The 22,651-nt window shown below is 45.2% G+C and overlaps 1 protein-coding gene across 14 annotated transcripts in view; it reads left to right on the forward strand.

Annotated features, from left to right (window-relative positions):
- Positions 1-22,237, forward strand: part of LOC121549791 (TRAF2 and NCK-interacting protein kinase-like) — a 57,075-nt gene extending 34,838 nt beyond the window's left edge. For 13 of the 14 annotated variants that reach the window (XM_045210482.1, XM_045210483.1, XM_045210484.1 and 10 more), the window contains 9 exons: positions 6,733-6,844; positions 7,054-7,224; positions 8,674-8,817; positions 9,311-9,445; positions 9,604-9,704; positions 9,902-10,051; positions 10,534-10,693; positions 19,373-19,512; positions 19,642-22,237. In XM_045210482.1, the coding sequence (XP_045066417.1) occupies positions 6,733-6,844; positions 7,054-7,224; positions 8,674-8,817; positions 9,311-9,445; positions 9,604-9,704; positions 9,902-10,051; positions 10,534-10,693; positions 19,373-19,512; positions 19,642-19,725 (1,197 nt within the window). In that variant the 3' untranslated portion in view covers positions 19,726-22,237. The remainder of the gene's footprint in view (positions 1-6,732; positions 6,845-7,053; positions 7,225-8,673; positions 8,818-9,310; positions 9,446-9,603; positions 9,705-9,901; positions 10,052-10,533; positions 10,694-19,372; positions 19,513-19,641) is intronic. The other variant, XM_045210489.1, reaches the window with a different exon arrangement.
- Positions 22,238-22,651: the final 414 nt, after the last annotated feature.

The raw sequence follows: 22,651 nt of genomic DNA on the forward strand, positions 1-22,651 counted from the left end.
ACAACATGGTAGGCTACACCCTAGTAAGCTCCAGCAGATGTCTTTTGGATGTTGTTTTTTGGTGTTTTACTAACAGTAGGCTTACCACATACAGTGGGGGGAAAAAGTATTTAGTCAGCCACCAATTGTGTAAGTTCTCCCACTTAAAAAGATGAGAGGCCTGTAATTTTCATCATAGGTACACGTCAACTATGACAGACAAATTAAGAGAGAAAAATCCAGAAAATCACATTGTAGGATTTTTAATGAATTTATTTGCAAATTATGGTGGAAAATAAGTATTTGGTCACCTACAAACAAGCAAGATTTCTGGCTCTCACAGACCTTCTTTAAGAGGCTCCTCTGTCCTCCACTCGTTACCTGTATTAATGGCACCTGTTTGAACTTGTTATCAGTATAAAAGACACCTGTCCACAACCTCAAACAGTCACACTCCAAACTCCACTATGGCCAAGACCAAAGAGCTGTCAAAGGACACCAGAAACAAAATTGTAGACCTGCACCAGGCTGGGAAGACTGAATCTGCAATAGGTAAGCAGATTGGTTTGAAGAAATCAACTGTGGGAGCAATTATTAGGAAATGGAAGACATACAAGACCACTGATAATCTCCCTCGATCTGGGGCTCCACGCAAGATCTCACCCCGTGGGGTCAAAATGATCACAAGAACGGTGAGCAAAAATCCCAGAACCACACGGGGGGGACCTAGTGAATGACCTGCAGAGAGCTGGGACCAAAGTAACAAAGCCTACCATCAGTAACACACTACGCCGCCAGGGACTCAAATCCTGCAGTGCCAGACGTGTCCCCCCTGCTTAAGCCAGTACATGTCCAGGCCCGTCTGAAGTTTGCTAGGGTGCATTTGGATGATCCAGAAGAGGATTGGGAGAATGTCATATGGTCAGATGAAACCAAAATATAACTTTTTGGTAAAAACTAAACTCGTCGTGTTTGGAGGACAAAGAATGCTGAGTTGCATCCAAAGAACACCATACCTACTGTGAAGCATGGGGGTGGAAACGTCATGCTTTGGGGCTGTTTTTCTGCAAAGGGACCAGGACGACTGATCCGTGTAAAGGAAAGAATGAATGGGGCCATGTATCGTGAGATTTTGAGTGAAAACCTCCTTCCATCAGCAAGGGCATTGAAGATGAAACGTGGCTGGGTCTTTCAGCATGACAATGATCCCAAACACACCGCCCGGGCAACGAAGGAGTGGCTTCGTAAGAAGCAGTTCAAGGTCCTGGAGTGGCCTAGCCAGTCTCCAGATCTCAACCCCATAGAAAATCTTTGGAGGGAGTTGAAAGTCCGTGTTGCCCAGTGACAGCCCCAAAACATCACTGCTCTAGAGGAGATCTGCATGGAGGAATGGGCCAAAATACCAGCAACAGTGTGTGAAAACCTTGTGAAGACTTACAGAAAACGTTTGACCTGTGTCATTGCCAACAAAGGGTATATAACAAAGTATTGAGAAACTTTTGTTATTGACCAAATACTTATTTTCCACCATAATTTGCAAATAAATTCATTAAAAATCCTACAATGTGATTTTCTGGATTTTCTTTTCTCAATTTGTCTGTCATAGTTGACGTGTACCTATGATGAAAATTACAGGCCTCTCTCATCTTTTTAAGTGGGAGAACTTGCACAATTGGTGGCTGACTAAATACTTTTTTCCCCCACTGTAGATGGGCATTCATAAAATTCAATTTCAGGCAACACTGTAGGCTACACCTCAGTAAGCACGGACCGACAGTGTCGCCTTTTGGACGTCTTTGTTTGGTTCAGATTTTGTCCGGTCTTGACCAGCCTTGATTTGGTCCAAACATAGACGTCTATAAATGACTTCTTTTCAACTATCATTCAGAACCAAAAATTAGCCTGATTTTAACGTCCGGAAAAGATGCCTCTTCAGCGTCCTGGAAAATATATATTTAAAAAATACAGAAAATAACTTCACCTTTCATTCAGAACCTAAATTGAACCTAACTTCAACGTCTGGAAAATACTTATTTTAGACTTATTTTTAATGTCATTTTGCTTACTGGGACTATTCTACTTTTGCAGGGAGCGGCATTTTTTGGTCTCGCCTATGGCAGCAGAACGGCAAAGACCGGCCCTGGCTATAGGTCAGGCCCTATTGTGCCCTATTTAGACAGGATTCGTTTTACTGGGGGAGGTCGGGTAATGTAATTATGTGCACGAGCACAAAACACCACATCTGTAACTTTTGTCCCATCTGAATCAGCCATGGCAGTTATTTTTACATGGCAGGAGAGTAAAAATTCCAACCAGAATAACCTACTGTTTTTTGGCGAACTCCAAGGTCCTCTGATAATACTAGTCCCGTGTGAATCGACATCCCTGTGTTTTGAGAGAAATCTCTGAGTTTGACAGGTGTTGCTCGCGGTTTGCGTAAGAAAACAATTACTGATTCATAAGCTACAGTGTATTCGGAAAGTATTCAGACCCCATTACTTTTTCCACATTTTGCAAAAACCGTTTTAGCTAATGTATTAAAAATAAAAAACGGAAATATCACATTTACATAAGTATGCAGACCATTTACTCAGTACTTTGTTGAAGCACCTTTGGCAGCGATTACAGCCTCGAGTCTTGTTGGGTATGACGCTACAAGCTTGTCACACCTGTATTTTGGGAGTTTCTCCCATTCTTCTCTGAAGATCCTCTCAAGCTCTATCAGGTTGAATGGGGAGTGTCACTGCACAGCTATTTTCAGGTCTCCAGAGATGTTTGATCGGTTTCAAGTCCGGGCTCTGGCTGGGACACTCAAGGACATTCAGAGACTTGTCCTGAAGCCACTCCTGCGTTATCTTGGCTGTGTGCTTAGGGTCGTTGTCCTGTTGGCAGGTGAATCTTCGCCCCCAATCTGAGGTTCCGAGCACTCTGGAGCAGGTTTTCATCAAGGATCTCTCTGTACTTTGCTCCGTTCATCTTTCCCTCAATCCTGACTAGTCTCCCAGTCCCTGCCGCTGAAAAACATCCCCACAGCATGATGCTGCCACCACCATGCTTCACCGTAGGGATGGTGCCAGGTTTCCTCCAGATGTGACGCTTGGCATTCAGGCCAAAGAATTCAATCTTGGTTTCATCAGACTAGAGAATCTTGTTTCTCATGATCTGAGAGTCTTTAGGTGCCTTTTGGCAAACTCCAAGCGGGCTGTCATGTGCATTTTACTGAGGAGTGGCTTCCGTCTGGCCACTCTACCATAAAGGCCTGATTGGTGGAGTGCTGCAGAGATGGTTGTCCTTCTGGAAGGTTCTCCCATCTCCACAGAGAAACTCTAGAGCTCTGTCAGAGTGACCATCGGGTTCTTGGTCACCTCCCTGACCAAGGCCCTTCTCCCCTGATTGCTCAGTTTGGCCGGACGGCCAGCTCTAGGAAGAGTCTTGGTGGTTCCAAACTTCTTCAATTTAAGAATGATGGAGGCCACTGTGTTCTTGGGGACCTTCAATGCTGCAGACATTTTTCGGGACCCTTCCCCAGATCTGTGCCTTGACACAATCCTGTCTTGGAGCTCTACGGACCTCATGGCTTGGTTTTTGCTCTGACATGCACTGTCAACTGTGGGCCCTTTATATAGACAGGTGTGTGCCTTTCCAAATCATGTCCAATCAATTGAATTTTCCACAGGTGGACTCCAATCAAGTTGTAGAAACATCTCAAGGATGATCAATGGAAACCGGATGCACCTGAGCTCAATTTCGAGTCTCATAGCAAAGGGTCTGAATACTTATGTAAATAAGGTATTTCCGTTTTTATTTTTTTATGTGGAAAAAGTAAAAGGGTCTGAATACTTTCTGAATGCACTGTATATACACAGTGCGTTCAGAAAGTATTCAGACACCTTCCCTTTTTGCATTTAGGACATACTGCGGATCGCTAAAATATCCTAATGGTTATGATCACACTTCCTCAATTCAAATATTATGGTGACACTATATGACAGATGGTTTGGTATGGTTTAGACTTGGGAACCAAGCTCTAGTTATCAGTGTGGCCCTATCACCTGGACATGTTGAAATACTGTATCTTCACGGCTAGAATAAAAACCTCCAGGCTTGCGTCATAACTGTCAATTTATTGGGGGAAAATTACAGGGGGCGGTTTGGAAAAAACGAATCCCGTCCGAATCGTCTACTGGAATAACAGACATTCTGGAGTAATAATTACATAACCAACGTTCCCTAGTAATACTAGTCCCATGCGAATAGGTCTTTGGTCACATGCATGCGATGCATACATGTGTCACATAAAGAGAGCAAGGGTTGAGGGAATAGGGAATGTTTTTTCCTAAACAAATGAAGTATTTCGGTAACAGAACTTTACAGTTAGAAAGGCTTTAATTATGTTTCAGCTTCAGCAACACGGACAGCGCGATAAACACTTTGTTCTGTGGTGGTCGCTGAAGGAGAGAGACAATGGGTGTTAGTCACAGTCACTTGCTGTCTTTTTTTTTTTTTTTTTACACAGTGCAGCAAGTCTGAGCCTTGCCCAGCACAATCAAATAAATTGCTGGTCGGACTTCCTCTAGTAATTTGTATGTCTTATTTATTTAATCAAACCATGTGCTTAAAGCATCAGACAAGCTCAGTGAATATACAGTTGAAGTCGGAAGTTTACATACACTTAGGTTGGAGTCATTAAAACTCATTTTTCAACCACTCCACACATTTCTTGTTAACAAACTATAGTTTTGGCAAGTCGGTTAGGACATCTACTTTGTGCATGACACAAGTAATTTTTCCAACAATTGTTTACAGACAGATTATTTCACTTATAATTCACTGTATCACAATTCCAGTGGGTCAGAAGTTTACATGCACTAAGTTGACTGTGCCTTTAAACAGCTTGGAAAATTCCAGAAAATGATGTCATGGCTTTAGAAGCTTCTGATAGGCTAATTGACATCATTTGAGTCAATTGGAGGTGTACCTGTGGCCTACCTTCAAACTCGGTGCCTCTTTGTCCTATATCGACATAACCTGAAAGGCCGCTCAGCAAGGAAGAAGCCACTGCTCCAAAACCGCCATAAAAAAGCCAGACTACGGTTTGCAACTGCACATGGGGACAAAGATTGTACTTTTTGGAGAAATGTCCTCTGCTCTGATTAAACAAAAATTGAACTGTTTGGCCATAATGACCATTGTTATGTATGGAGGAAAAAGGGGGACGTTTGCAAGCCAAAGAACACCATCCCAACCGTGAAGCACGGGGGTGGCAGCATCATGCTGTGGGGGTGCTTTGCTGCAGGAGGGACTGGTGCACTTCACAAAATAGATGGCATCATGAGGAAGGAAAATTATGTGGATATATTGAAGCAACATCTCAAGACATCAGTCAGGAAGTTAAAGCTTGGTCGCAAATGGGTCTTCCAAATGGACAATGACCCCAAGCATACTTCCAGAGTTGTGGCAAAATGGCTTAAGGACAACAAAGTCAAGGTACTGGAGTAGCCATCACAAAGCCCTGACCTCAATCCTATAGAACATTTGTGGGCAGAACAGAAAAGGCGTGTGCGAGCAAGGAGGCCTATAAACCTGACTCAGTTACACCAGCTCTGTCAGGAGGAACGGGCCAAAATTCACCCAATTTATTGTGGGAAGCTTGTGGAAGGCTACCCGAAACGTTTGACCCAAGTTGAACAATTTAAACGCAATGCTAATTGAGTGTATGTAAACTTCTGACCCACTGGGAATGTGAGGAAAGAAATAAAAGCTGAAATAAATCGTTCTCTCTACTATTATTCTGACATTTCACATTCTTAAAATAAAGTGGTGATCTTAACTGACCTAAGACAGGGAATTTGTACTAGGATTAAATGTCAAGAATTGTGAAAAACTGAGTTTAAATGTATTTGGCTAAGGTTTATGTAAACTTCCGACTTCAACTGTAGTTGATTGGATAAAACACATAGGATGTGTCAATATATGGAAAAATAGACGTTTAAAAATGTCAACCAATCGATTGGTCGAAAGAACAGACAACTCTTGGTCGACCAATATTTTTTTTAGTCGGGGATAGCCCTAATCCTAACCAACTGTTACACAGAGAAGATTAAACGACTAAACTAGCAGTCGTTCAATCTTCTCGGGGTGACATTTGGGATAATGGGACAGTTCGGAGTACAACGCATTTCTCATCCCTGGATTGAGGGACTTTGTCCGAGCCATATCTCACACCAGCTCCATGGTGTCTTACTCTACACAGGAAGCCTGTCCAACCCTAGTGCAGCTGTAAGCAAGCGGGTCGGATCTGCTGGCTACCTAGCCCTGCGCCTCTGGGCTCTTGTGCTCTCTCTGCATCCTGCACTAAAACAAAAAAACTCACCCTCCCTCTAGTCTGACTTGGACCTAGACCCTGAGTCTGTCTGGCTCGCGAGTAAACCCACTCTAACCTAGTTTAACCCAGCCCATATCCATTTCTCACATCTATTATCTTCCTTTGCTGCTGCTGCTGGTCACATACTCTCCTCTCTCCTCTGCATGCTGTGTGTTTGCATGGCAAACCAAGCCTAATGTTGCTCAACACACTTTCCACTCTGGTAACCCGTAAGTGTATGCTGAAACCTCTCACTACCTGGCAACCTGTTACCTCAGGACAGAAATTGGGGCCTGGAGTTTCTTGTTCAGTTCAGATGGTCATGGAAAATTAAACCCTACCTATAATGCTCTGAGGTCCTGATCCCATCCCCTCTCTCTGATTTGCAGTACGGCATGGGCAGTGGGAGTGGCTCCAAGTCCTCCTCCTTCACGGCATTCGTTGATCCACGTGTCTACGGAACCTCCCCCACCGATGATGATGATGAAAACTCTGCCTCTGGTGAATCAGTGATCTTGTCAATTTTCTTTCATCTTTGCTCTAGCTCTTGTTGCCAGTAAATGACTTAGGAAGGAGGAGGTTACATGAATGTTGCTCTAAGGTTGTAATTTTGTGTGAACATACTGTACATCTTTATAATGTTATCCTGTGGTTGTTGTAAGTTTGAAAAGTTGTGTGAACATTAGTATAATGTTGTCCTGTGGTTACAGCACTCTTTGCAAATGAGCTGCTGCTTCAGGAGCAGGCCAGACTGAACGAGGCCAGAAAGATCAGCGTGGTCAACGTGAACCCTACCAACATACGACCTCACAGCGACACGCCTGAGATACGCAAATACAAGAAACGCTTCAACTCTGAGATACTGTGTGCTGCTCTCTGGGGTAAGACACTTAAACTATACATTATATACAGTTGAAGTCGGAAGTTTACATACACTTAGGTTGGAGTAATTAAAACTCGTTTTTCAACCACTCCACAAATTTCTTGTTAACAAACTACTGTTTTGGCAAGTTGGTTAGGACATCTACTTTGAGCATGACACAAGTAATTTTTCTAACAATTGTTTACAGACAGATTATTTCACTTATAATTCACTCTATCACAATTCCGGAAGGAGTCGCGTTCTCTCTCCTAGAGATGAACGTACTTTGGTGCGAAAAGTGCAAATCAATCCCAGAACAACAGCAAAGGACCTTGTGAAGATGCTGGAGGAAACCGGTACAAAAGTATCTATATCCACAGTAAAACAAGTCATATATCGACATAACCTGAAAGGCCGCTCAGCAAGGAAGAAGCCACTGCTCCAAAACCGCCATAAAAAAACCAGACTACGGTTTGCAACTGCACATGGGGACAAAGATCTACTTTTTGGAGAAATGTCCTCTGGTCTGATGAAACAAAAATAGAACTGTTTAGAACATTGTTATGTTTGGAGGAAAAAGGGGGACGCTTGCAAGCCAAAGAACACCAACACAACCGTGAAGCACAGGGGTGGCAGCATCATGCTGTGGGGGTGCTTTGCTGCAGGAGGGACTGGTGCACTTCACAAAATAGATGGCATCATGAGGAAGGAAAATTATGTGGATATATTGAAGCAACATCTCAAGACATCAGTCAGGAAGTTAAAGCTTGGTCGCAAATGGGTCTTCCAAATGGACAATGACCCCAAGCATACTTCCAGAGTTGTGGCAAAATGGCTTAAGGACAACAAAGTCAAGGTACTGGAGTAGCCATCACAAAGCCCTGACCTCAATCCTATAGAACATTTGTGGGCAGAACAGAAAAGGCGTGTGTGAGCAAGGAGGCCTACAAACCTGACTCAGTTACACCAGCTCTGTCAGGAGGAATGGGCCAAAATTCACCCAGCTTATTGTGGGAAGCTTGTGGAAGGCTACCCGAAACGTTTGACCCAAGTTGAACAATTTAAAGGCAATGCTACCAAATACTAATTGAGTGTATGTAAACTTCTGACCCACTGGGAATGTGATGAAAGAAATAAAAGCTGAAATAAATCATTCTCTCTACTATTATTCTGACATTTCACATTCTTAAATAAAGTGGTGATCCTAACTGACCTAAGACAGGGAATTTATACTTGGATTAAATGTCAGGAATTGTGAAAAACTGAGTTTAAATGTATTTGGCTAAGGTGTATGTAAACTTCTGACTTCAACTGTATATATAGACACACGTTGTGGTATTGTTTGTGTGTGTGAGAAGAAGGTGCTTTCTGTATCCATACGTTTCTATATATCCATAATCTTTGAATCCTTCTCGACTGTAATGTGATTTGTGGGTTCAAATAAAGTATTTAAAATGTGTGTGTCTAGGTGTGAACCTGCTGGTGGGGACAGAGAACGGTCTTATGTTGTTGGACCGTAGTGGTCAGGGGAAGGTGTATAACCTGATCAACCGCCGACGCTTCCAACAGATGGATGTTCTGGAGGGCCTCAACGTCCTGGTCACCATATCTGGTAGGACTGATTGCAGCAAGACCGCTACTCGAACACAGTTAGACTTTAACAAAGGGTTCGGTGGCCCCATCGAGGAAGATTTATGGTGTGTTTCTGGTTTTGACTTTGTGGTTTTTAACTGTCCGGCCCCAAAAGGCAGACTTGGGTTTCCTAAAGAGCTGGAGGCCTGTAGCATTGCTTTGTTCAGATTCTAAGATTACTCTCAAATAGCCAACAGGCTTAAGACCTTTCCCTCCCTCTCCTCTCCTTTCCCCTCTCTCTCCTCTCCTTTCCCCTCTCTCTCCTCTCCTTTCCCCTCTCTCTCCTCTCCTTTCCCCTGTCTCCTTTCCCCTCCTTTCCCCTCTGTCCTTTCCCCTCTCTCCTCTCCTTTCCCCTCTCTCTCCTCTCCTTTCCCCTCTCGCCTTTCTCCTTTCCCCTCTCTCTCCTCTCCTTTCCCCTCTCTCCTTTCTCCTTTCCCCTCTCTCCCTTCTCCTTTTCCCTCTCTCTCCTCCAGGGAAGAAGAATAAGTTGCGTGTGTACTACCTGTCCTGGCTGAGGAACAGGATATTACACAATGACCCTGAGGTGGAGAAGAAGCAGGGCTGGGTCACTGTAGGAGAGCTGGAGGGCTGCGTGCACTACAAAGTCGGTACGACTGTGTGTGTGCGTGTGGACTTGGGGGGTGAAGTTTAAACCTGGGCGTCTGTGTGTTGTATTAGCCCATTTAAGCTAAAGCCAAGGCATTATCACGGGGTGCTAACACAAGCCTCAGTGAGTGATTGACTCTTGTTAGTGTGTTGTTTCCAGTGAAGTATGAGAGGATCAAGTTTCTGGTGATCGCTCTGAAGAACTCAGTGGAGATCTACGCCTGGGCACCCAAACCCTACCACAAGTTCATGGCTTTCAAGGTAACACACACACAAATATTATCTTATTTCCTCCACTACCAGTGTGTAGCTCCCACCTACTCTCACCTGGGTGATGCCACAGCAGCCATTTTGTAGCTAAATGCTCTCCACACATCAGTAATCACAGTGTCTCTCTCAATAATGTCTATCTTTCTCTCTATTCGCCACTGTCTCTCTTCTCTCTGTCTGTCCGTCAGTCGTTCACTGACCTGCAGCACCGCCCCCAGCTGGTTGACCTGACGGTGGAGGAGGGTCAGAGGTTAAAGGTCATCTATGGCTCCAGTGTTGGGTTTCACGTAATCGATGTCGACTCTGGCAACCCTTATGACATCTACATCCCCTCCCACGTAAGGCTGCATGTGTGCATGCGTGTGTATGTGTGTGCGTGCATGGTCAGAGAAGGACAACTGAAACAGGTAACATCTGATTTCTGCACTCTGGTGGTGAGACGTTGGTTTCCCTCTGAACTACAACCCATTTAAATGGTAACCGTACCTACCGTGTGGCAGTTCTGGTTTCAGGGCTCAAATACCATGACGGTTACCATTTATGTTGTTGAAACCATGACAAGGCTGTTTTGTTTACATTGTGTGTTACCATGGTGATTGTGTGGCTGATGGAGTGGGAGATTCCATTGTTGCAGCAGTTTCTCATCGCACAGGGGGGTGGGGAGCTGGCCACAAGACAGGGAGGGAGAGAAAGAAGGGCGAGAAAGAGAGATTTGGAGATTTGGAGGTAGAGGAGTTTTGCGGGGGTCGTGCTCTGTGCCAGCCAGGCTGACGCCAGCCCCCCTACCCCTCCACTGTGTGGTATCTATCGCCCCCGGCAGATTCAGAGTCAGGTGACGCCCCATGCCATCGTGGTGCTGCCGCGGACCGACGGGATGGAGATGCTGCTGTGTTACGAGGACGAGGGCGTCTACGTCAACACCTACGGACGCATCACTAAAGACGTGGTGTTGCAGTGGGGAGAGATGCCTACGTCTGTTGGTAGGTCACACACACACACACACAAAAGTATTCATCACCCTCTGCGTTTTTCCTATTTTGTTGCATTACAACCTGTAATTTAAATGGATTTTTATTTGGATTTCATGTAATGGACATACACAAAATAGTCAAAATTGGTGAAATGAAATGAAAAAAAAACATTCTAAAAAATAAATAACGGAAAAGTGGTGCGTGCATATGTATTCACCCTCTTTGCTATGAAGCCCCTAAATAAGATCTGGTGCAACCAATTACCTTCAGAAGTCACATAATTAGTTAGATTGCACACAGGTGGACTTTATTTAAGTGTCACATGATCTCAGTGTATATTACACCTGTTCTGAAAGGCCCCAGAGTCTGCAACACCACTAAGCAAGGGGCACCACCAAGCAAGCGGCACCATGAAGACCAAGGAGCTCTCCAAACAGGTCAGGGACAAAGTTGAGGAGATGTACAGATCAGGGTTGGGTTATAAAAAAATATCCAAACCTTTGAACATCCCACGGAGCACCATTTAAATCCATTATTAAAAAATTGAAAGAATATGGCACCACAACAAACCTGCCAAGAGAGGGCCGCCCACCAAAACTCACGGACCAGGCAAGGATGGCATTAATCAGAGAGGCAACAAAGAGACCAAAGATAACCCTGAAGGAGCTGCAAAGCTCCACAGCAGAGATTGGAGTATCTGTCCATAGGACCACTTTAAGCCGCACACTCCACAGAGCTGGGCTTTATGGAAGAGTGGCCAGAAAAAGCCATTGCTTAAAGAAAGAAATAAGCAAACACGTTTGGTGTTCACCAAAAAGCATGTGGGAGACTCCCCAAACATATGGAAGAAGGTGCTCTGGTCAGATGAGACTAAAATTGAGCTTTTTGGCCATCAAGGAAAACTATATGTCTGGCGCAAACCCAACACCTCTCATCACCCCGAGAACACCAACATGTTTTTCATCGGCAGGGACTGTGAAACTGGTCAGAATTGAAGGATTGATGGATGGCGCTAAATACAGGGATATTCTTGAGGGAAACCTGTTTCAGTCTTCCAGAGATTTGAGACTGGGACGGAGGTTCACCTTCCAGCCGGACAATGACCCTAAGCATACTGCTAAAGCAACACTCAAGTGGTTTAAGGGGAAACATTTAAATGTCTTGGAATGGCCTAGTCAAAGCCCAGACCTCCAATCAAATTGAGAATCTGTGGTATGACTTAAAGATTGCTGTACACCAATGGAACCCATCCAACTTGAAGGAGCTGGAGCAGTTTTGCCTTGAAGAATGGGCAAAGATTCCAGTGGCTAGATGTGCCAAGCTAATAGAGACATACCCCAAGAGACTTGCAGCTGTAATTGCTGCAAAGGTGGCTCTACAAAGTATTGACTTTGGGGGGGTGAATAGTTATGCACGCTCAAGTTTTCTGTTTTTTTGTCTTATTTCTTGTTTGTTTCACAAAAAAAAAAAAATTTGCATCTTCAAAGTGGTAGGCATGTTGTGTAAATCAAATGATACAACCTGGAATAAAAATGGATTTTTGTAAGGTAACAAAATAGGAAAAATGCCAAGGGGGGTGAATACTTTCTCAAGCCACTGTATATACACAACTCTCACTGCCCCCCTCACAAACACTTCTATACCTCTCAATGGTTCATAAAATACACCCCTCACTACTCCTCTCTACCCCTCACTACCCCCCTCTGATCCACTAGTAAGGCTAGGACTCCTAGTCTTTTCAGCTTCCAACCCCTGCTCTCCAACTCCAACCCCTGCTCTCCAACTCCAACCCCTGCTTTCCAACTCCAACCCCTGCTCTCCAACTCCAACCCCTGCTCTCCAACTCCAACCCCTGCTCTCCAACTCCAACCCCTGCTCTCCAACTCCAACCCCTGCTCTCCAACTCCAACCCCTGCTCTCCAACTCCAACCCCTGCTCTCCAACTCCAACCCCTGCTCTCCAACTCCAACCCCTGCTCTCCAACTCCAACCCCTGCTTTCCAACTCCAACCCCTGCTCTCCAACTCCAACCCCTGCTCTCCAACTCCAACCCCTGCTTTCCAACTCCAACCCCTGCTCTCCAACTCCAACCCCTGCTCTCCAACTCCAACCCCTGCTCTCCAACTCCAACCCCTGCTCTCCAACTCCAACCCCTGCTCTCCAACTCCAACCCCTGCTCTCCAACTCCAACCCCTGCTCTCCAACTCCAACCCCTGCTCTCCAACTCCAACCCCCTGCTCTCCAACTCCAACCCCTGCTTTCCAACTCCAACCCCTGCTCTCCAACTCCAACCCCTGCTCTCCAACTCCAACCCCTGCTCTCCAACTCCAACCCCTGCTTTCCAACTCCAACCCCTGCTCTCCAACTCCAACCCCTGCTCTCCAACCAGGGCCGGTGCCAGAACGAATCAGTTGGACGGACCTATGATTTCTATAGGCGGGCAAATCTTTTCCTGGGATCTCCTATGTGTGCACACGCTTGCACGTTCAAAAATTTTTTAAATGGGTGTTATAGTGAAGACCATAGGCAGCTTGTGAGTTTCAAGTTTGGGGAAGCTTACAATTCATCCTACCATCTCTACCGATCTGCGTGCCAGTTATGATTACTTTTATATGCCCATTTTCGTGAAACAGTTTAATTTCAATAATAACGTTTTTGTTTCTCAAAATCATTGTCACTTGGTTAATCATAAAAATCTGAAGTAAAACAATAAAAATCTAAAAGTTAAAATTAAACTAAGGCTAGAGCGCCAGCCTCTTTCATATGGACACATTGATACACTGTGATCCATTGGCGACTAAAGAAAAGAGTGCATAGAACTCAGAGATAACCTATAGGCCAATGCAGTAAGCCAATCCACAGCAAAAAAAATGAAAGATGCTAATGCTCCCTGGTGAAGTATTTTGAATTATTTTATTTAGACAGGAGTAATTATACCCTATAATTTTGGTGAAACATCAATTTACTTTAGGGGAATCTAGCATCCTAACAGTGCACCTGCCAACTTTCCTTTCCAATTCGCAAGAGGCTGAAACCAGATATCTGTATATAATGACGTGATGCTCATGTCTCCGCCCTAACAATGGGAGTCTTTGTCCCAAAGGTGGGAAGGTAGGCGACAAGCTTAGGTCTGCATATTATGCCCATAGAAACGCATTGGGCTTATTCTGGACAGATTCTGGCGAGAGTGAACCCTCTCGCATCGCCTCTTCCTCTCTGCTGAAACTATGTCACTGGAGAAAGCATCTTAGCGAGCGAAACAGTGCCCCTCTAAATGTAGCCCATGTATCTGATGCTGTCTGGCCAGAAATAGTATGACATGCCATACTCTTTTGGTCCAGACAGCATCAGATACATGGTCTACACATACTGAGACAGAGGGGTACTGTTTCGCTCGCTCGGATGCTTTAACTGAGATTGATGCATCTTTCTGTCGGCACGCGTCTCTGTCAAATAAATTATCAATATTTCAATATTTTATTTGACGGGCAAGGAAGCCTTCTAAGGCCCATCCATAACGCTGGACCTGTCTCCAACCCCTGCTCTCCAACCCCTGCTCTCCAACCCCTGCGCTCCAACCCCTGCGCTCCAACCCCTGCTCTCCAACCCCTGCTCTCCAACCCTTGCTCTCCTGCTCCAACCCCCACCAAATACCTCATAGTAGTAGCATTCCCCTTCCAAATGCTATATAATAACACACACACACTTGCAACCCATAGATCGACAGTTACACACACTCTGCATGCTCCTACAAGTGATGCCCCACGACCTGTACTTCTCACACTCCTTACCCCTAGAGTACTGCCCTCCCCCCAAGTACAGGGAGCAATGTTTGTGTGTCTGTTTGTCTGCTACTTTATGTTATTCATGTTCTTTTTTGTTGTTGTTTGATAGACAACCAGATGATACTGAAATCTAATGGATATCTACCTGTACATGAATCTATCTACCTGTGTCTCTGGGTCAAGGATACAGTGCCTTCAGAAAGTATTCAGACCCCTTGACTTTTTCCACATTTTGTTACGTTACAGCTTTATTATAAAAATATAAAAAATTCCTCATCTACACACAATACCCCATAATGACAAAGCAAAAACATGTTTTTATAAATTTTTGCTAATTTATTAAAAATAAAAAACGGAAATATGACGTTTTCACAAGTATTCAGACCCTTTACTCAGTACTATGTTGAATCACCTTTGGCAGCGATTACAGCATCGAGTCTTCTTGGGTATGACACTACAAGCTTGACACACCTGTATTTGGGGAGTTTCTCCCATTCTTCTCTGAAGATCCTCTCAAGCTCTGTCAGGTTGGATGGGGAACGTTGCTGCACAGCTATTTTCAGATCTCTCCAGAGATATTCGATCGGGTTCAAGTCCGTGTTCTGGCTGGGACACTCAAGGACATTCAGAGACTTGTCTTGAAGCCACTCCTGCATTGTCTTGGCTGTGTGCTTAGGGTCGTTGTCCTGTTGGAAGGTGAACCTTCACCCCAGTCTGAGGTCCTGAGCGCTCTGGAGCAGGTTTTCATCTGTACTTGCCCCTTTCATCTTTGCCTCGATCCTGACTAGTTTCCCAGTCCCTGCCGCTGAAATACATCCCCACAGCATGATGCTGCCACCACCATGCTTCACTCTTGCTTTCATCAGACCAGAGAATCGTGTTTCTCATGGTCTGAGAGTCTTTAGGTGCCTTTTGGCAAACTCCAAGCAGGCTGTCATGTGCCTTTTACTGAGAAGTGACTTCCATCTGGCCACTCTACCAAGAAGGCCTGATTGGTGGAGTGCAGCAGAGATGGTTGTCCTTCTGGAAGGTTCTCCCATCTCCACAGAGGAACTCTAGAGCTCTGTCAGAGTGACCATCGGGTTCTTGGTCACCTCCCTGACCTTCTCCCCCGATTGCTCAGTTTGGCCGGACAGCCAGCTCTAGGAAGAGACTTGGTGGTTCCAAACTTCTTCCATTTAAGAATGATGGATGCCACTGTGTTCTTGGGGACCTTTAATTGTGCAGAATTTTTTTGCGACCCTTCCCCAGAACTGTGCCTCGACACAATCCTGTCTTGGAGCTCTACGGACAATTCCTTCGACCTCATCGCTTGTCATTGGCTCTGAAATGCACTGTCAACTGTGGGACCTTATATAGACAGGTGTGTGCCTTTCCAAATCGATGTCCAATCAATTGAATTTACCACAGGTGGACTCCGATCAAGTTGTAGAAACATCTCAAGGATGATCAATGGAAACAGGATGCACCTGAGCTCAATTTCGAGTCTCATAGCAAAGGGTCTGAATACTTATATAAATAAGGTATTTCTGTTTTTTATATTTAGTAAATGTTCTAACATTTCTAAAAACCTGTTTTCGCTTTGTCATTATGTGGTATTGTGTGTAGATTGCTGAGGATTTTTATTTATTTAATCCATTTTAGAATAAGTCTGTAATGTAACAAAATGTGGAAAAAGTCAAGGGGTCTGAATACTTTCCGAAGGCACTGTATGTCTACCTGTCTCTCTGGGTCTAGGATACGTCTACCTGTCTCTCTTTAGGATGGAGACACTTTCTGTTTGTCTTTATGTATGTACACTGCTCAAAAAAATTAAGGGAACACTTAAACAGCACAATGTACCTCCAAGTCAATCACACTTCTGTGAAATCAAACTGTCCACTAAGGAAGCAACACTGATTGACAATAAATTTCACATGCTGTTGTGCAAATGGAATAGACAACAGGTGGAAATTATAGGCAATTAGCAAGACACCCCCAATAAAGGACTGGTTTTGCAGGTGGTGACCACAGACCACTTCTCAGTTCCTATGCTTCCTGATGTTTTGGTCACTTTTGAATGGTGGCGGTGCTTTCACTCTAGTGGTAGCATGAGACGGAGTCTACAACCCACACAAGTGGCTCAGGTAGTGCAGCTCATCCAGGATGGCACATCAATGCGAGCTGTGGCAAGAAGGTTTGCTGTGTCTGTCAGCGTAGTGTCCAGAGCATGGAGGCGCTACCAGGAGACAGGCCAGTACATCAGGAGACGTGGAGGAGGCCGTAGGAGGGAAACAACCCAGCAGCAGGACTGCTACCTCCGCCTTTGTGCAAGGAGGAGCAGGAGGAGCACTGCCAGAGCCCTGCAAAATGACCTCCAGCAGGCCACAAATGTGCATGTGTCTGCTCAAACGGTCAGAAACAGACTCCATGAGGGTGGTATGAGGGCCCGACGTCCACAGGTGGGGGTTGTGCTTACAGCCCAACACCGTGCAGGACGTTTGGCATTTGCCAGAGAACACCAAGATTGGCAAATTCGCCACTGGCGCCCTGTGCTCTTCACAGATGAAAGCAGGTTCACACTGAGCACGTGACAGACGTGACAGAGTCTGGAGACGCCGTGGAGAATGTTCTGCTGCCTGCAACATCCTCCAGCATGACCGGTTTGGCGGTGGGTCAGTCATGGTGTGGGGTGGCATTTCTTTGGGGGGCCGCACAGCCCTCCATGTGCTCGCCAGAGGTAGCCTGACTGCCATTAGGTACCGAGATGAGATCCTCAGACCCCTTGTGAGACCATATGCTGGTGCGGTTGGCCCTGGGTTCCTCCTAATGCAAGACAATGCTAGACCTCATGTGGCTGGAGTGTGTCAGCAGTTCCTGCAAGAGGAAGGCATTGATGCTATGGACTGGCCTGCCCGTTCCCCAGACCTGAATCCAATTGAGCACATCTGGGACATCATGTCTCACTCCATCCACCAACGCCACGTTGCACCACAGACTGTCTAGGAGTTGGCAGATGCTTTAGTCCAGGTCTGGGAGGAGATCCCTCAGGAGACCATCCGCCACCTCACCTGTAGTGTGGTTTTCCACTTTAATTTTGAGGGTGACTCCAAATCCACACCTCCATGGGTTGATAAATTTGATTTCCATTGATAATTTTTGTGTGATTTTGTTGTCAGCACATTCAACTATGTAAAGAAAAAAGTATTTAATAAGATTATTTCATTCATTCAGATCTAGGATGTGTTATTTTAGTGTTCCCTTTATTTTTTTGAGCAGTGTATGTCAAAAACATTGTCTTTATATACACTGAGTGTACAAAACATTAGGAACACCTGCTCTTTCCATGACATAGACTGACCAGGTGAATCCAGGTGAAAGCTATGATCCCTTACTGATGTCACTTGTTAAATCCACTTCAATCAGTGTAGATGAAGGTAGGAGACAGGTTAAATAAGGATTTTTAAGCCTTGAGACAATTGATACATGGATTGTGTATGTGTGCCATTCAGAGGGTGAATGGGCAAGACAAAATATTTAAGTGCCTATGGTAGTAGGTGCCAGGCGCACCGGTTTGTGTCAAGAACTGCAACGCTGCTGAGTTTTTCACGCTCAACAGTTTCCCATGTGTATCAAGAATGGTCCACCACCCATAGGAAATCCAACCAACTTGACAGAACTGTGGGAAGCATTGGAGTCAACATGGGCCATGTAGAGTCCATGCCCCGACGAATTGAGGCTGTTCTTAGGGCAAAGGGGGGGTGCAACTCAATATTAGGAAGGTGTCCTTAATGTACATACGTCAAATACTTTCAAGTACTTGCGCTGCGCTTGATTAAGTTTCCTCTGTGCCATGGACTAGCTCCAAAGGTGTAAGGTCCAAGCTAAATCAAGCGCACTTCAAGTATTTGAAAATATTTGACACAGGTCTATTAACGAAGCCCATCACATCTTTAACTAATTAACAAAGCTCAGGGTCAGTTAGTGATGAGGTAACAAGGATGTTATTGCTTTAATCCCACTAGATCTAGAATGGGGTCTTGATAGATCCCTTTAGATCAGCGCTGCCCTTCTATGCTTCTCTTCTGTGTCTCCACTCTAATACCAAGCTTCAGTTTATCATGTCTGTCTGATTGACTAGTTCTGTTTTCATTTGACTCATTCTGTCTCTGTCTGAAACACTGTGTTTGTGTTGTTGTATTTTGAGACTGTACTCAGTCCTAGGAGCTTCCACCCGTGAGTTTATATCTCGTTCTTTTAAAGGTATCGCCACCCTGGCCCCAACACACACACACTATAGAAACACATACAGCCCCAAGCCACCCAATATAAACCTGTACACACACACACACATTCACACACAGACAGGCACACACACACCCACACACTCACACTCCAGTCCGTTGGCCAGCTCACTCCCTGAGCACAAAGGAGCTGGATGACAGAACTGGGAGGTAAAATCACCCAATCATCATCATGCCGCTACTACTGTAACCATCCTCACAGTCATAGTCATCAGTCACCTGCAGAATCTCTGCTACAGTACAACCACCCAGGGGTAAACCGAGGGCAGGGTTACCATCCATGTCAAACCGCTATACCAGAGTCATCACAGTAGACCCTCAGATGGCCGTCTCTCCTAGTAGCGCTCTACGGTTGACTTTGATTATGCCCCCATAACTCTGGGCATCTCTCTTATTAGCGATACTCCCTGGGTCCGTATGAAACTGCCCTCCCCATCCCCCCTCAGGGTGGACAGCTCAGGTGTTTGAGTTTTTATCCGTCGTTCAGAATCAGATACAGAAACTGCTGCAATGATTTCCTCCCGGAGGCGTGGCCAAGGGGTGTGATCTGTGACTGGTTTGAGTGAGTGCTCTCCTGTCCAATCGTCTGTCTGTGTGTCCCTGTCCCTGTCCCTCCCCCAGCCTACATCCACTCCAACCAGATCATGGGCTGGGGAGAGAAGGCCATTGAGATCCGCTCCGTGGAGACGGGACACCTCGACGGAGTTTTCATGCACAAGCGAGCTCAGCGACTGAAGTTCCTGTCGGAGAGGAACGACAAGGTGTGTGTAAGCACAAACACATGTACACGTGTACAAGATCACACACACATATGCTGCAAAGCCTAAACTTATAAGCCAACACACATGCTTACGCTCCTCACTTCCCATGATGCTTTGTGCTGTGTGCAGGTGTTTTTCGCCTCTGTGCGTTCCGGCGGCAGCAGCCAAGTCTTCTTCATGACCCTGAACCGGAGCTCTATGATGAATTGGTAACCCTGGCAACCCCTCATCCTTCATCCTCCCTCCATACTGTACATCCCTAACCAGAGGACAGGATGGAAGGATGAAGAGAGAGAACTGAGACAGACGAGTGAACACAGAGCGGCTGCGGCTCACTGGAGACGGGAGGAGGAGAGAAACCGTCTCCCATCCAGCTCTCATCGCCAGCCAGCCAGACGTCTGCAGTACTAACCTCCCTCCACCAGAGGAACTAGAGAGGAGCTCTCCAGCAACTCTCCAGATTACGCTCAGCCAACACTCTCTCTCTCTGTGGTGTGTTTAGTTTCTCTCAGGCGCCATCCAAGATGGCCCGTATTCCCTATACAGTGCAATACTTTTGGCCAGAGTAGGGAATAGGGTGCCATTTTGGACGTAGCCTCAGTGTTCTGTTTTTGGGAGGTTGTGATAGGAGGTGCTGGTGTAGTCTCCCTCATGGGGTCAGGGGTCAGTGACTAAGGGTGTTGTCATGACCCCTGACCTCTGACCTGTATGCATATATATGTGGTGGGGTGAGTGTAGATTCTTGACTGTGGGTGGTCACAAAAAATATGATACTCTTGCCAGTCTTGTTCTAGTTCACCTGTGCTCCCCTCTTTCTCTGTGACTGTTCTATTTGACATTCAATCTATTTGCCATATTTCTATTCTGAGTGTTACACATTCTATGATCTGAAACAGAGCTGCTTCCCTATCGGACACTCTTACACAGACGGAACAACAGAGGACAGAGAAAAGGAGATAGAAAGAGAGGATGATGAGAGCAGTCTGAGTGTGTTTAGTTAATCTTCCTCCTGTAAACATGTTATTAAAAAATGTGAAATGCTTCTTCATACTAATGACTGTGAGAGAGGGAGAAGTGAATAGATGGAGAGACAGACGTTTGGGTTGGTTAATGGTCAGGCTTCCTCCTACACCACCTCTTCTCTTCCTCTCCATCTCTTCCCCTCTTCCATTAGTTGACCTGCTTCTGTACATTTGCATAGTGACACACCTATTCCACTTGTCGTCATCACTTTTGACTTCTAAACTAAGGCAATACACAGGTGTGGTCTGACTGGAGAGAAGCATGGTTGGAAAGATTAACTTTCCAAAATGACACCCACCATGTTATAGTCAGTCAGTACCCTAGACTGGGGGGGTTGGGGGGGGTGTAAATGTACTCAAAATAGCTTTAGATGGCCAGGTGGAATGACCACCATTAAGTTTAATCACATTTAGTCTTCTAGGATACTGTGTCTGACACTAACATAAGATCTGCAAAGGTAGTTGAAAGTTGAGGTGGGTGTTTGTGTTTACTGAACCAATGATGAAAGACTAGTGATGTGGGTTGTATGTAATAAAGGGTCATAGAAATGAGCCTACTCCATACACTAATCCCTTACCTTTTCAGTCATCATAGATCTGAAATGACTGGATAAATAGAAGTGTGACCGACTGGTGTTTGAACCTGGGTTGGCAGCTATCTTGCTTTCTCCTGTCTAGTCCTGTCAGATCTGTGAACACTGCAAGGGTATAGGTTCGAGAGAAAGGGGGTTGTCTCCAAGAAACTGTAGGGGAAACATGATAAAGCATTTGATTATGATATCTAACTGATCATTTAGAGAAAGACCGCCATCATGTTCATACTATAAGGCTTTCTACAGAATAGAGAAAATGGTTTCTACAATATGTTTTTATTGTGGTATTTTTTTGTAAGTATCAGACTGTGAACATGTGTGGAAGAATGAAAGCGTGTGTGTGTGACTTGTCTTCCCTGCTAACAGTACAGAATTAAACGGCCACTGTTAAGACTGTGTGTGTGTGTGTGTGTGTGTGTGTGTGTGTGTGTTTTCACCTCATCTGAATCACTGGGCTCAATAACCCGCCCCCAGACTGGTACTCCACTTCACAATGTGTTGTTGAAACGTAACTGTCCTTCCTTGAACAGAGACATGATTATGATTACATAGATGTCCTCTGCTGATTTACTTCTCACTGTCTGGATGTCTGTGTCTGACATGTAAAGTACACAGCAGCCCTATCTCACACTGTTGGCCACATGATTTCCCCCCGCCCCTTTGTCCCACGTTCAGCTCCATAACACACATACACACACAAAGAAACAAACACCTCTGTGTGACATACTAAACATTGGGATGAAGTCCTGCTCTGCTGAGGGTCCATATGATTTCCTTGTTTGAGAGCTAATCTCAGTTGTGATTTTCATGTTATTTTCTTGAGTTAGAACCAATGTCAATACTGCTGTACGTAGATCTGGAGTCATAAAGGGCTCTGTCTCTGGCTCCATGGGATTAGCTGTGTGGTCTGCTGTGTATGGTAAACTGCCCAAGGTGCTTCACCTCCATGATCTGTGTTTTTGTGACAAAGTGCTTGAAGTGGAATGAAAAAGGTACCAGTACTTATTAAAATTTTACAGTACAGGTAATCTCGACACCCAGACCAAATCTCAGCTGTTAAGGCTGTCACAAGAGACTATAGTACATGGGTCCATATTTTAGAGCCAATATTCTGTAAGCGGTGCCGGTACTCAAGCAGTAGCAAATCAGAGGAGCCTGTTCTCTGTACCGGTACCAATCAGGATCGGCCAACTGGTCTGAGAGCAGTTCTCTAGTGTTCTGTCTGTTTGCATGTGGAGGTGTGGGGAGAGAGTAGCAGGGCAGACCGCAGTAGGCCTACTCACGGCTTCTTTAGACTTTGGGCCTCAAGGTTGGCACATCACAAATATTTATGTTTTAAATATAAGTGAGTAGAATTTGATTAAACATTGATTATAAGGGAACAATGTTGGGATGGTATCTGTACACTGGCTCCTAGCTTCCTTAGAGTGTTTAGCAATAAAGAGCACTAGCTACTGACTTCTTTAGTCTTCTGCTGTTACTTCTCTGTGTCACCACGACAGACACAGAGTTGCAGCGGGAGGT

The sequence above is a fragment of the Coregonus clupeaformis genome, chromosome 34 (genome assembly GCF_020615455.1).
Source record: "Coregonus clupeaformis isolate EN_2021a chromosome 34, ASM2061545v1, whole genome shotgun sequence".
NCBI lineage: Eukaryota > Metazoa > Chordata > Actinopteri > Salmoniformes > Salmonidae > Coregonus > Coregonus clupeaformis.